At 37.8% G+C, this 15,924-nt stretch overlaps 1 protein-coding gene across 2 annotated transcripts in view; it reads right to left on the bottom strand.

Moving 5' to 3' along the window:
- The window catches only part of tshz2 (teashirt zinc finger homeobox 2), a 538,497-nt gene extending 525,834 nt beyond the window's left edge, over positions 1-12,663 (bottom strand). For both annotated transcript variants that reach the window (XM_073061628.1, XM_073061629.1), the window contains exons 1-2: positions 12,538-12,663; positions 10,346-10,946 (exon numbers count right to left, since the gene is read on the bottom strand). In XM_073061628.1, the coding sequence (XP_072917729.1) occupies positions 10,346-10,385 (40 nt within the window). In that variant the 5' untranslated portion in view covers positions 10,386-10,946; positions 12,538-12,663. The remainder of the gene's footprint in view (positions 1-10,345; positions 10,947-12,537) is intronic.
- Positions 12,664-15,924: the final 3,261 nt, after the last annotated feature.

Here is a 15,924-nt window from a genome sequence, read left to right as displayed (position 1 = left end):
CAAGTGGGAACAGCCCAAGTAGCTATTTTCATACCCAGCATGAATACAATGGGTTGAATTGTCTTCTTTGTCTTAAGTTTCAATAATGGTATACTTCTGAAAAGTACCTCACAAGTCTACAGTTTACAAGCAGTAGCTTCAAAATTGCTAATTCAAATCATCTGTCCTGTATATTCTGTGAACACATCTATGCTAACAAATCAATTCCAATTCCACACACTCTAAATTTACCTTACACCTACAGTTCACTTGGATACAGAAGACCATCCCATGCAGACTCTGAGCAGCAGTGTTACAAAGGAGGTAAAATACAAACTTAGTGGTAACATAAATATGTTCATCTTAAAACTATGCATGATATCAGGCTTTTAAAATTACAGATGATTTAAAACTATACACGACTTGATGCTATTGTTGCTATATTTTTTCTGCAGGGTAGGGGGTGGGGGATTTTGGGGTCTGTGAGTTTTGTTTCTTTTCTTTCGCGCTGAGGGTGGGAGTTATTTTTCTTTTCTTTAATCAACTCCATGGTCTTTCTGTATCTCATGGCTATCTGGAGAAGACAAATATCAGAGTTGTATTGTACATGCATACTTTGACAATAAAATGAACCCTTTGAACCTTTGATATTACACAGCCAGGCGAGGTTCACAGTTGATAGCCACCGTACAGAGAGGAGATGAGAAATAAAGAGAATTGCTTCCATATTCCTAAAGTGTCTGCTGCATGACTGAATGTCAACACAATCAGTCTGAATAGTCCAGAAGTAACAGAAAAGGAGTTGAGCATTGTTAGGGTAGATACAAAAATTAATAATGTCACTTAGAAACAATTTGCTAAAATGTAATATGAACAATGAGCCAAGGATAATAAATGGAACAGAGGCTGTAGACAAATTTTCACCCAACTGAAAACTTTCAAAACAGCAAGACAGAATGTCTAACAGAAATCAATGGTGAATAATTAAAGATGGACAAAGAGATGTTACATAAATGCCTGATTTCTGAACTGCATTTGAAAGAATGAAAGACTGCCTCATAGAATCTTTTGACTTATACTAATGTACAGCTTTCGTATGAATATGGCACTGAAAGTGAGAAACAGATGCTTTTGATTAAAATATTAGTCCTACCAAGGCACTCCAGTGTGGTCATTACCTACATACTTTTAATCAGTAAGCAGCATCTGTTTCCGATAGTAAATCATGAAAAACGGCATAACTCCATTAATGTTATTTATAGGAAGGCTGAGGCATATATAAATGCTATTAATTTTTTCTATGCTATTGCGGTGTCCTTCAAACAAATAGTTCATTTTAAAAAATCCTTATTTTTCCCATTTTCTTCCACATCTTTCAGTCAACCAAGCAGGAGGAGAATTTCAAAGAAAAATTGATCCATAAACATCATCTCTTTCATTGTAACACCGCCCAGCTGAAGTAACAATCATACCGCACTACACTGAGCATAATCTTGGGATTTGGACTCATGGCTTTTTTGCTTGGAGCCAGGCTCATTTATCAGGGAGGAAGTAAATTTTATTTAAAAACTACTATATTTTGAACACCCATACAATAGCACCAGTTCTACATTATTCTAATACTCTGCCTTTGGAGAAAGACTCTCTACAAAATACAAATTTTGTAGAGAAACTTTCTCCAAGGGCAGAGTTTTAGAGTAATATAAACATAAATTATAACAAGATATAAATTACAAGTGGAGATAGAAAAGGAATGTAATAAGTACAATGTTATGACAAACATGGGAGATTTTGATATGCAGGTAAATTGGGAAAATCAGGTTGGTGCTGGATTTCAATAGAGGGAAATCCTAGAAGACCTATGAGATGGCTTTTTTGGAGCAGCTCATGGTTGAGCCCACTAGGGAAAAGGCAACTCTGGATTTGGTGTTACGTAATGAACCAGATTTTTATTAGGGAGCTTAAGGTAAAGGAACTATCAGGAGGCAGTGATCATATGATAGAATTCACCCTGCAGTTTGAGAGGGAGAAGATAAAGTGTGATATATCAATATTATAGTGGAATAGAGGAAATTACAGAGGCATGAGATAGAAGCTGGCCAAAGTTGATTAGAAGGGGACACCATCGGTGAGCAGTATTGTGAGCAGTTTTGGGCCCCTTATGTAAGAAAAGATGTGCTGTCTTTGGAGGGGGTCTACAGGAGGTTCACAAGAATTATTCCTGGAATGAAAGTGTTACCATATGACGAACATTTCATGGCTCTCCACCTGGACTCACTGGAATTTAGAGAATAAGGGAGGATCTTAAATTTCAAAGTTAAAAGTAAATTTATTGCCGAAGTACATATATTTCACCATATACAACCCTGAGATTCAATTTCTTGCAGGCATACTCAATAGATCCAATGTAATAGAATCATAGAAAGACCTCAACAACAGGGTGGAGAACCAGTATGCAAAAGGCAATAAACCGTGCAAATACAAAAAGATAGAAAAAAGAAATATAAATAATAAAAATAAGTTTCCAGAACATGAGATGAAAAGCCCATAGATTGCGGTAACAGTTCAGTAATTGGAAAGTGAAGTTCAGTGAAGCTGGAAAATATACTCTCCACCATACACCTATAGAAGTTTGACCAAGTTTTAGATGTCATGCCGAATCTTCACAAACTTCTTAGAAAGTAAAGGTTGTGTCATGCATTCTTCATAACTTCCAAACTGACTGGGGTCTCCACGTGAGGAAATCGAGGATCCAATTTGGTTTTGCGGCCAAGATCTTGAAGAATATTGATTAGTTCTCATTGAAACCTAATTGAATGTTGGAAAGCCTAGATATAGTGGATGTAGAGAATTTTTTTTTCTTTTAATAGGGCACAGTCTTTGAATAGAGGGACATCCATTTGGAAAAGAGATACGGAGAAATTTATTCAGCCAGTGGGTAGTGAATCTGGAATTCAGTTCCACAGATGGCTGTCAAGGTCAAGTCATTAAGTATATTTAAAGTGGAGGTTGATAAGTTCTTGATTAGTCAGGACATCAACGGATACAGGGAGAAGGTAGGAGATGGAATCAAGAGGGATAATATATCAGTCATGACAGAATGGAGGAGCAGACTCGATGGGTGAAAAATCCTAATTATGCTCCTCTGCCTTATGGTCTACATATATTGTGTGGGAGAAATACTAATTACAATGTTGACCCCATAGATATCCTATTGCTTCAAAGTTTTATTTCATACAACTAAGCAATACAAAGCCCAAATGACATAGAGAAGTATATTTGTCCATGAAACCATAACTCTAGTAACTTGCTTTCTGGACATGAAATGTTCATATCACAAGAACATAAATTTTGAGTTATTATCCGAAGCACTGGGGAAAAGTTGGAAGACCTCCGTCAGCAGAAAACTTCACTGGATTTGTTTTTCTTTCATTTTCGAGAAACGGAAATTGCTGATAATGCAAGTAATTTTGCTCATTCCTCATTCAGAAGTGGCAGGGAGGCTCTTTCTGGAACATCTGCAATTCCTGTAGTGTACAGAAACTCACTCTACTGTTAGACAGAGAGCTCCAGAAATGTATGACCCAGCAGCAATGCAGCATCCTATATCCTGGATAAATGGGATGGTTTGTGACAAGGGCAGAACTTGCAGGTGATGGTAGTCTAATCACCTGCTGCCTTTGCCCACTAAGGTAGAAGGGAAATTGGGTTACAAATGACAAGTAGACTTTCACATGCTTTTGAAAGGCAACCTGTACGTAGTACATACTGCATCATGGTGCACCAGTGCAGAACTGTTAATATTGATGGGTGGAATGATGAGCCAGGTTGTTTGGGTTCTGATATTGTTAAACTTCCTCACTTTGATGTATTCCTGACCTGTACTTTGTAGGGTCCTGGGAGTTAAAAGCCTATAAAGCTCCTGCTCTCACTGTGACATGAGTGAAAGAACTGGTATAGATAACTTTCCAGTGATGTGACATTCACTGTATCAACAGAAGGGGACTGGATGATGGAAGCATCAACTGAATGACAAGGAAAAAGGGACAGACACTCTCTTGGAGATGATCAGTGCCTGATTAATTTGATGCTGTTATCACCTGCCATGTTGCAATGCAAATCTGAAAGTGGTGCAGATCTCTCTAAATGCAGGTGCTCACTATCACAGACTACTACATTACCTGAGGATTACAGCACTGCCCAGTCACTAGCATCCTTTCCATTCCTGCCTTATGATATACCCAAGTAAGCTGGGCATAAGGCATTGCCAGGTGTAACTCTTGCAGCAATGGTCCAGTATTAAATCACTGACCTCTAACAGCTGTCTTCCTTTGTCTCAGGTACAATGCAAGTCAGTAGAAGCTGCTCCATTCTGATTCCTACTGATTTTAATTTTATGAAGGCCTCTTGCTGCCATACTCAGTCAAATGCTGCCTAATCTCATGGCAGCATTGCTCATCTAAAATCGAGAATTCAACTATATTAACTAACGTTTGACAGTCTGCTAAATTTCTAGAATGCACTCTTGGCAGAATCTGAAATGAGCATTGATGAACAAGTCGAGACACATGAGAATGCAGATGCCCCTTCCCTTCTCTTTATATTCACAATCTCCCCTCTCAACTCTCAGTCCTGATGCAAGGACCCAATCCAAGATGTCAACAATACCTTTCCCCACACAGATGCTGCTCAACCCATGGAGATCCTTCAGTAGATTAATGACCAAGTTACAGATGAGCAACTGTAACTTGACAGCACTGAGCAGGTAATAGGAGTAAGTCAACATCTCAGGTTATGACATTCAAGTTGAGACTTGCATCTTTTACCTCCACAGATGCTGTTTGTCCTGTTAAATTCTTTCAGCATTGTCCTTTTTTTTGCTTCAAAATGTACAGACTCTTTTAGTCTTCCTAGTACTGTCAATCCTTCTCCAAACATCATCTCCTTGACATAATGGAGGAGCTTGTGAGTTCCTGAGATTCTGAAAGCAATGCCTTCTGGAGTTTAGCCATCTGGCGCATAGATCCTGTAGGGTCACTTGTGCGGTAAGCTGAAGGAGGGGGTTTCAAAGAGCGATCTAACCAAGACCTCAGTGGTTGAGCTGGCAGAAGATACTGACACATCACAACAGCAGTGAAGGTGGAGGAAGGCTGCAGCAGTGAAGTGACCCCAGTCGTCATGCAATCTACGCCACTGGACTTTAACTCAGATCTGACTAGGACATTGTGGTAGATGCCCGTGCATCAGCCTCTCCATGTTAAACAAAACCACGCACAGATGTTCTCCGTTAACTCACCAATAGGTTCTTATATTCATTGTTCTGCACTCTCAAAACTGTTGTGAATACATCCCTTTGAATGCAATAATAGTGTACACATCAAGATGTAGTGGGTCTTCAGTGTGAATAAGGAAGTTCATCTCTAAATGAGTCTGTGCAAGGGAACTCTCTCAGTAATACCATCAGGATCAGGTCCATATCTGATACATGGTTGAACAAAGACAAGATTATAAGTATTTCCCTCTTGCTATCGAGCACCTTTGTCTTCCAGGACTTAGTTGGCTCAGTTAAAGGCAATGCTGGCAAACCACACTTAGATTAACTATGGAGACCCAATACCTGAGCATATTCCATCGCCTCACTGATCCCTGTTTTTACTCAGTGGTGGAATATTGGTGAGGGCGGATGGTTGTTGGTAATGTCTTAATTTTCTTTGCCCATGTTTGGTTTTATCTGATTTACTGAGACCTCATAGAGGCTGGAATAACAACGTTAAGAGTTCCAAAGACCACATCGCAACGCCCCCATTCCCCCCTCCTCAATCAGTCACACAAAAATCGGTAGCTATGTCTGTATGGCCAATGGAAATAGGCATACACACCTATAATAAGGGCTGTTGGCTGACTACATATAAACAGTAGTATGTCATGCTATTGCTTGGCTTGCCAAGCAATCTCTTCTGACTTTGCAACGTCTGTAGACCCGATGCCATATCAAGTGTCCATGTCCAGTTCTCGGTCTAGTTTTATTACTACTTTTTGTCACATTTCCAAAGTGTGGACCACTGGGCCATTTTAGTGAACAGCTAAAAGACAATGATAAGGCTGTGAATCTGGAATCACAAAACTGAACAGCAGAATAAAAGCAGATTTCCTTCTCAGAGGTCATTAGTGTACCCAAATGGATTTGAGGACAATTAGGACCTTCATTGTCACTGTTGCTGATATTAACTTAAAAAAATAAGGAACGTAATTAATCAATGTTATTGGGAGGCAAGATTACAGATTTTTCCAAATAGTGCACTACCATAGAATTAGGCTCATTTTAAAGCAAACTCAAGAAATTGAAAACTAATATGACTGTTGTTGAACAGAGGATCCTGGCAGTATAAGAGCATCGTTTGCTGAAAGCAGCTGTGCATGTAGAAGGTGGCATTTAGCATGCTGGTCTTTATCGGTTAGGGCACTGAATTTAGCATTAGGGACACTGTTGTTGTCACATAAGTTGTTGGTGAGGTCACACTTGAAGTATTATGGGCTAAAGGGCCTATTTCCATACTGTATTACTCTATGACTCTAAAACAGATGTTACAATCAACAAACCTTTCTTCTATAGTACCATTCCTCTTTGTTATATTTCACTGGTACAATTAGTAGGAATGTTCAAAGCAAGAATTTAAGTCTGTTCTACCCTTCCGGACACAGGTGTTCATTAATCTATAATTACTTCATGTGGAGCTAACGAACAACTGTAATTATTACAGTTAATTCCTGTTTAGTGAATAAGCCACTTGTCATCACAAATTGTTGCAGCATGGTCCACCATGAAAATGTTGGCTGGAAGGCATCAAGGTTTACAAAGAACAACACACGTCCTTGTAATTTTACAATGAACACTTCCTCTCCTGGAAAAAAAGTAGAAAATGATTGTAATCTAATGCAAGTTTATCAGGCTTTGAAATGAGAAAACTCACATTATTATGGATTATGAAAAGTTCTAACACCATAAAACTTAATCTGCCTTTTCAGAGATGATGCAGTGCCTGGTATGGACTACCAATATTTTCTTTTTTATTGCAACACTTTCCCAATATTTGCACTTTTTTTCCTTTTTTAATATGATTATTCCACCCAGAATTCATTATTACCCATGGACCTGCAAAATGATTCTTACATGTCTCCATATCACGTGACAAATCCACTACAGTTCTGAAGAACGTCAGTCCAAATGTCAGTGTTATAGGCTAGAATGCAAGAGCTCTACACATGGAGACATTACACAACTGCTGCTGCAAGATTCTGAACTTCAAAAAAGATTCACCTAGTGAGACTGTGGAAGTTAATCAAATTCAGAAATTAATCTTGAAGAGCCAATTAGAAACGATTCAGAACTACTTAGTATCGGGGAAGACTTCCACACAGTGATACCTATTAGTTAGCAGTAACACTTGTATTTTAACACAATGAGCCGCATTTATTGATCAAATTATTCTAGCATATAGATCAATACAAAATAATACTTAAAAAGAGTGATTAACCTCCCCGGTTATCTCCAAGCTGTAAAGATTACAAACTAATTTAAAAATATTTCCACGAATACTTTGAGTATATGTGATCTAAGGAGAGTGGATTCAAAGCCAAAAGTATTCTAGTTCAAAGGTTATTCTTTGGGTTAGTTCATAGATATCTCACTAACATGAGTGATTTACTTGAGGTGTGAAACATCAAGTCCCAGGTTTGTTAAATGTTGGTATTGAAGAAGAAAGGAGCAATAAGTTAAATCAGGATGATGCAAAAGGCACTGCCAAGTTTGGCCTTTACAATAGGATATGAAATGAGTGCAACAATTTGCCCTGAGTTGTATGACAAATCTATGCTGTGTGATTTTGAGAAATTTGAAAGTATGAATTCAGACACTTTGGAATGTTGTGATATCAATGCAGACCTGGTGTAGGACAAAGTCTAAGTTAGACTGCTTTTAGACTTTAAAAGAACAGCAAACCTAAAATGAGCAATTACCATAGAAATACTGAAGAAAGAGACAAAGCACATCTGAAAGTATGATCTTTTAAGCAGTCAGACAGAACCTAGTTTACTTTAGTAACATCTTTTCTAATGCAAGGCAAAATTATTTAAAAAGTCTAGCACATACATTTTATGATGAATTTTTAGTTAGATTGTTCCTGAAAAGGCTTTCATTTTTTTGCAGATCTTCATTCCATCAATATACTTTATACATCACTAAATGTTTTCTAACATTTACCATCCACAATGATATCAAAATAAATAATGTAAATATTATGCAAATATCTGAGCTATTAAAGCATTAAATATATGAGTAGAGACCCCCCACTTAAAATAAATCACGTGAGATGTCGTTCTAAAACAAAATCGAAACCAAATCAAATTTGGAGACTACCTTCAGAAAGAAAATATTTAATAATGCTTTTGTTCTTGAACTTATGAGTTCAATTTATGATTTATTTTGTGAAGGATTTTAGTCTTGTTTGACTTTTTCAGTATTACATTACGATCACAGTTAACTAGCAGACAATCTAAGACAGGCATACTTGACACCACATAAACTGGTGGATCTCACCAAGTGGTGTTCCTGCACTTTTAACCTCATCATACTTTCAAATTATAAAACATATTGTTATCAGTCAATTTTGAATTCCCTAGTTGACAGTCATGTCAAGTTTAAGTAATGACAGGAATATTGAAAACTGACATATATTTAAATAAGTTTATTTTAAAACATTGCAACTTTGGTCAAAGTTTTCTTTATGAATGTTACTCAATAGCTTTCATTCTTACTCCCACCCCCCCCACCCCGTTTCCTATCATACATCGTTGAACTTATTATATCACATCTGTCAACCCACATCTCTTCACCCCTTCCTGCATTGCCAGGTAATCAATTTGTCGTCACTCTTGGTAACCCCAGTAAAGTCATCAGTGAAATGAGTTACAGCTGTGAAACCATCAGGAAGAAGAACAGCCAAGAATATGCTGCTGATAGCACATCGAGGTCTCAAAGATGAAATATTAATGCACGATTTGTTTATCTGCAAGCTCACATCTTCCAGCACTGAGCTGTTAATTTTCTATCTGTGCAGACAACAGATCACTCAGTCATGAACTCTTCACAGCCATTACACAGAGACATTTTGATTAAGTATGCCTAATGTAGTGTATAGGAAAGAATGAAAACACTCAGCCTGCCAACTTTTGATTGACCATTAAGCCACTGATGAATGTGCCTGTCAAGGGAGAGACAATTACCTCAACAATGAAGAAAGTCTTCTGGAGGGTTATTTCTATAGCTGTGACACATTTACCAGATTACAGCCATGCAAGTTGAAAGCGTGTAAACTAATAGCTAAGATTTCTTCATAATGTATTCATCTTACTCTCCTTAAAGGAAAGGAAATGAAGAAAAACACTCACATTAAAAAAACTAAACAAAATTATTGTGCATGTCTGGGCAAGGAAATGACAGGGGCAGGCGTTACGTCACTAGCACATGCGTTGCCATAGTGAGTGATTTATTGATATTTATCGAGAATGAATAGATCAAAGCCTGCCAGATGACAGGTGATCAATCACCCGTCAAATCAAAGATGGCAATCGACTCTAAGACCAGTTAAGTGGGTGGATCCGGCAGATGAAAAATGGACTTTTATTTCAGTGCCCCAGACCAAATATCACAACTCTCAGGAGGGGGAAAGAGGGTTTAAACAGGCAATTTATTTCACAGATTAGATTCCTATTTGCCTAAACTGTGGGTCTTTGGAGCGCTCGGAGAGCTCTGCTACAATGGACGCAGGCACAAAGTTAGAGCAGCTCGCGTCGCTTTCAGCCTCCCCCTTCCACAGATTTGCAAAGTGCATGCATGCTCTTAAACAACAATTTTAACGTTTTTTAAAAATTCTCCCTGTTACTTTGCCGGCCTCACAAACCTTAAACCGAGTTTAGTTTGCCGATTTTAGCCGCGGCAGTTCAAATCCGCTGCACTACAAAACACTGTATCAGATTACAGCAAAATATTGCAACACATCCATTTTTTTTTACACAGACGAAATTCTGCTTGACTGACAGGGGGGTAACAAAATAAAGCGGGTTACACCGCGCTGGACCAGCGGAAGAGCTCTCTTTGCCTAAACTACAGTTAGATCACTCCCCAGCCCATTAAAAGAACGCACAAGCATACAACAAAAACTTCAAACAAAAAAAAAGTCTTTGAAGACACGCACAAGATCCGTGAAACAAAACATATTTTGCTAGGTCATTTCCATTTATATAAGACTGATGAATAATAATTAGTGAATGTCTAGGCAGAGGTAGGATATAGAAGTTGCTTGTTTACCTGCTGCCCGCTTCGGTGCTTGCTGCTTCCTCCGCGGCATGCTGTGAGAGTTTCAAGTTGACTTTTCTTCAGGTGTGTGAGAGGTGCTGCGGGGAGGGGGTTGAGGGGGCGGGGGGTGGGTGCTGGCTGGAGGCTCGTCCCCGATCTCGGGGTGTGTGTTTATGTGTGTGCGCGCGTGAGTGTAACTTAATGTGTGTAGCTTCTTTTCTATACAATATAATGCATGTTATGTATGGAATATATTTTTTTGTATGGATGTGTCTGTCGGGGGGAGTTGGTCGCTGAATCTGCACAGGGACGCCCGCCAACCCCCCCTCCCAAAGGCTGATGACCACAGGCTGCCGGCGCTGCCTCTCCCTCGTGCGCCCCTCTCTCGTCTCCCCGAGTGGGGTGCTGATCAGTGGCGGAGCGGAGCTGCTGCTGCTCTCCGTCGTTCGGTGGCTGGCAGCTTTTTTTTTTCCGGAGGGACTGGGGCTCAGTCACACTCGCACAGACACGGGTAAGCGATAGAAGCAAGCATCGATCTCCTCCTCCTCCTGCTCCTCCTGCTGGCAAAGTCAAATGCAATCTATAGCAGCCTCATCCTTGCATTTGACAGCATCTGGAGCGGTGAAAAATGAAAGCAGAACAGAAAGCTATCAATAACAAGGGCTAGGCATTTGTTAACGGCAATAAAACAATGTTATTACACCATGACAAAATTATTAATTCTATGCGGTCCAAGCATTAGCCGAACACCTATTATGCGCACACACGCATATAACCATGCAAAAAAAGCAAAATCATTTAAAAGTATTCTCCAAAAAAATTCTCTTTTAAACTTTTGCAACTCTTCTAATCTGAAGCAAAAAATAATTCTTGTAAAGATATTTTCAGGCAACTTTAAAAAAATGAAAGCTAATTCGGGAAATATCCTGTTCACGCTGCTCGGGAAATATTTCTACAGGAAAGAAGATAAACATTCGCGCGTAACCTTCAGCTGCAGTTACCTACGTTACACATACCCCCCCCCCCCATACATACATACATACACACACACACACACACACACACACAGACACACACACACAATTTGCTTTAATATGCTTCCTCATAATGTTGATAAACAAAACGACTAGACCTGCCCCATATTAATATTAGTTATATGTGGATGTGCACCACAAGTACACGAAAGGTACCAATATTTCCCCCGGATTTCTCAAGTCCGACTTGGACATAAATTACAGCGATATATATAAATCAGGTATGCAAACAGAAAAACGTCATGTAGCCCCGGGGAGTATATTTTTTCATAAATGCTACAAATGAATTGTTCCCAGTTAAGTTTTAAAATGATTAGTTTGTTTTGCTTTCACATATGTTGATAACTGAGGAGACTGGAGGCATAAATAACATATAAGCGATACGTATTTAATCAATAGAAGCCAATTCGTGGCATGAAATCTGTAGGCATTATGTATATACTTTAATATGTTTAGAAATGTCGATATTAAAATGCAAAATATTAATTGTACGTGTTTTATAATCCATGTCAAATAAAGGGCGAATTAAATTTACACAGTAAGATTAGTATGCAAGTATAAATCACCTTTGCCACGGAGCCACTATTAACGCTGTGTAAAAGAGACATGCAGGGATGGAGCTAACGGAACTCGGTTTAGAATCCTGCTTTACTAAATAATCCAGTTCAAACTATAACGCACTCGATAATGTGCAAGAAGCCCACCCGCGAAATATATGTTCACATCAGGTTAAGATCAGATCAGAGTGAAGTTTGAAATCTACTAATTCCAAAACACAGTTCGCGCGAGGTTGAGTTTAATCTGGAATTGGGAAAGTTGAGCAAAACCAATTTTGCTCGGCAAAACTACACCAGCGTTTATGACGACGTTTGAAATTGTTTATTTGTTAATTATTAATTAAGAAAGTAAAAGTCATTCTGCATTCCATTGAAAGAGAAGATACATTTGTAACCAAATTTTAAAAATCATAAAATAAATCGTATTCATTAAATGATTAACCAGTACGGTTTAGTATAAACTAACCAAATATGTTATCTAAAAATTTACTCAGCATAATCGCACCACTAAAGTAGTGTAGTTTTATTTTGTATCAATGTGGCTTTCATGAGCAGTGTTGCTGATATGATCTAAGACTGACGGATGAGAGGAATGGGTCAGTACAGTACTTACCAATTACCACATCCCAGAAAAGCAACGCACCGCAATAATTCACTGGTTTGTATGGAAGAGTCAGTTGCTGAATTTCGGCTGTTTTCCTTGATGGTTAACAATCAAATGATTTCTATCCCTTGTTTATATTGAAATCCAAGAGACTTGCGAGCTTAATAAGAACTTCAGGAGAAGCTGGTTTTGTCAGTGCTATCTGTCCCTGGGCGGCAATGGATCACAGAAATCTCTGATCACTGACATTTCCAACCCTCTTCGATTAGCTAAACTCACTGGCAGGCTGCACCGATCGGATCCTGAATGATTAGGAAACCATCAAAGGCATGTAATCTAATCAAGTAAACCAGCAAGCAAAACCACCGACCATGGGTTAACCTCTGTTATGTCAATTGAATGACCGCGAGCCTGATTCGTGTAATAGAGCAGCAGAAACTATGTCCCAGCCCAATGTACTCCGTCAATCGTGTATACACACCCTTAACTAATTTAAATGAATAAAACCTCTCACCCATGCCACACTAAACTATCCCGCAGTATGATCTCCCCTGCATTCTGCACGATCTGCCACTCTTAACGTTTATTATGGTGTCGCATACTCAACAATTTGACATTGTAATTACACAATTCCTATCTCAGGCTCCAACCCGGCTAGAATGAAAATACAGCATGGAATGGAACCATGACAATATCCCGAACCCCAAAATATCTACTTAGGTAATTTTTATTTAAGGCTCGTGGTAATCCATATTTGTCCATCAGAATGACATCGTTCCAGTTAGAAAGGAAACCATACTTTCCTAATTATAGTACTTCAGTCTTTTAGCAGACCCTTAAACAATCTGTTTGATTGTCATACCCGTTTTCTCCCTGAACTTCTTCCTGAAAAATGTAATTGCAATTTATTACCCCACCTCAATATTCAGTTTTCCTCTTAAAACTGATAGTAAGTAGATTATCACGAAATATTCCCCAAACATCCAAATCTGATGATAATAATTTAGGACCTCAAATACCCTGAACCCCAATCTATGAAAAATATTCATAATTCTGCCTGCAAGTCAAATCTGTCAATCATAATTATTTTCCAATTCCACCTTGAACCCAATCTGTCATTCCTTCTTTCAACTTTAACTCTGTCAATTATGTTCAAGTACAGTAAACCCCATCTGTCAAGATCATTCAAAGTGCAGTCCTTGTAGTAATGTGGTATTCCTCATGATTAAGTTATGCCATTAGGACACGGCATAATGGCTGCATACAGGTAATGAAAAAAATGATCTCGACATCAAGTCACACTCTAATGAAGTATGTTCATAGACAATACTTCTAATTTCCACTTTATGATCAGTCTATTAATGAAAATTTAATAATCCATCTCTATTTTCACTTTGACTCTAAATTAAAATCAAATGTGCCTGTCATTCTAACCTCATTATATAAAACATATTTACAGACATCTTAAGGCTACCTTATCAGTTTTAACATCACAAATTCTCCACTGAGGGAAAGGAAAATTGAATTTTTATTCCTATCCACAGTGTGCCCAACGTATTTGCATGTGGTGGTCGTGCACAGCTTTATCTTTCCTAAGTGAATGAACCAACTTTCTGCTGATTCTGTCTCATCTTTTCAACTAAACCTTAACAAATGGCATTCATCAATTTTACAATCTAATTGTTTCAACTGTTAATAAGGTATAGTAATCCAACTTCTGTTTCTTGACAAGTAGTCAGATGGGTCTACCGTATATAGCCAATGTGAATACATATTAACTTAAAACTTCAACAAACAATTAACACAAAAAGGATAATATCAAAGGCAAATTATAAACCTTTGTATGATCCCAAATTGATTTTGTACCTCTCCTGCACTCATTGATCCTACGATATCCATGTTTGTGTTTCATTCCCCACCATCCAATTTGTGTATATTAAATAAAATCATTTTCTTTTTAGCACCTGCAAAATGTAAAGACATTATAGTGAGTTTATGCTCAATAATAACAATGTTTTAGTAGTATGACATTTTGTGTGTTAGAGTATATAATCCATTAAAATCAAAGAAAACACATTATCAAAAATTAATACAGTTAATTCTAAATTTAAGGTTGTATTGCAATCTTATATTTAGACTGTTCATCAGAATTTTATATTTGTTTTGGTGGTCTAATGTTCATCCATATTTCAAGCATCTTTTAACCTAAAATGTACCTCAACACACCATTTTAAATTTTATTTGGAGATTTATTGTGCTAAAATTTTATAAAGGTTAGATTGTTAATTGTTACCATTTTAGCCATTGATATTTTCCCTTTATAGTCCACACTGTAATTAAATTTTATTTTTAATTAATAAGTGTTTAGTAGCTCTTTTGTCTATTGGCTTCTCTAATGCTGCTTTAGCCCAATGCTTGAAAACTGATTCAATCAGTTTTGTACTTCATTAAACAATGACCTCCATGATCACTGACAACCACACAGAATATAATGATATAAGGTGCTTGACAACATTAATATGTCTACTATGAGAGGAAGTTAGTTGTTTAAAATGATGGAGGTAATTTTAGCCTCAGTAATTAAGTTGGATTGCAAACAAATGGGGGAGTAAATGCTAGCCCTCCAGTGTCTGCATTTAACCCAGGAGGCTGTTTGAGGGAACCTTCTTAAGGGAAAAAAGTTTACAATTTAAATATTGTAATTTTTCATTGAGAATAGTATTAACAGGAGTTTCAAACTTTATCTGCATGTGCAAGTCTTTCTCAGCTTCGTGGAAACCAATGAACCAATGTGAAAGCACGATGACTTTGGATAGGGCCTAGAGACTTAAAAGGAAAACTGAAGCAAAAATATTGCAGCCTCACAATGCTTTCATGAGTGATTGCTTGAATAGCATTCTTCACAGAAGTTGTGCTGAAAGGTTCTTTAGAAAATTATGAGAAACTTTCTTTTCCAATTGAAACCAAACTTATGAACTTTGCAGTTCAGCTTTCAGATTTTTGGAGGTGACCATTTGTGAACTGTATTCTGCAACTCTCCTTGAAGCTTACATCACGATGCAAATGACTGTACCGCTGTTCTTACCTTCCATGACCTAATAAAGATACAAGCTGCTACAGCAATGGATATAGTTGTGGGGAACAATAATCCTGTTGCTCACATCTATGGTACACTTCACCCCATAACTCCTTTCTACTGTAGATTGGCCTCATCCTCCCAAGAACAAGAATTATGATTACTTTGCTGATTACCCTTACAAGTCTCAGATGGCATCTAATGATGAATTACTGAACATTGAAACATCTAGATCCAATTTCTATGTTTGTTTGTGTTATGTATGTAACTAGATGTTCTTTCAATAACAGAACAAAATTGATACAAATATATTGGCATCA

Source organism: Hemitrygon akajei, chromosome 11 (assembly GCF_048418815.1).
Source record: "Hemitrygon akajei chromosome 11, sHemAka1.3, whole genome shotgun sequence".
Taxonomy (NCBI): Eukaryota; Metazoa; Chordata; class Chondrichthyes; order Myliobatiformes; family Dasyatidae; genus Hemitrygon; species Hemitrygon akajei.
The sequence above is the reverse complement of the archived record's forward strand: the minus strand, read 5'-3'. Positions and strand labels throughout refer to the sequence as shown.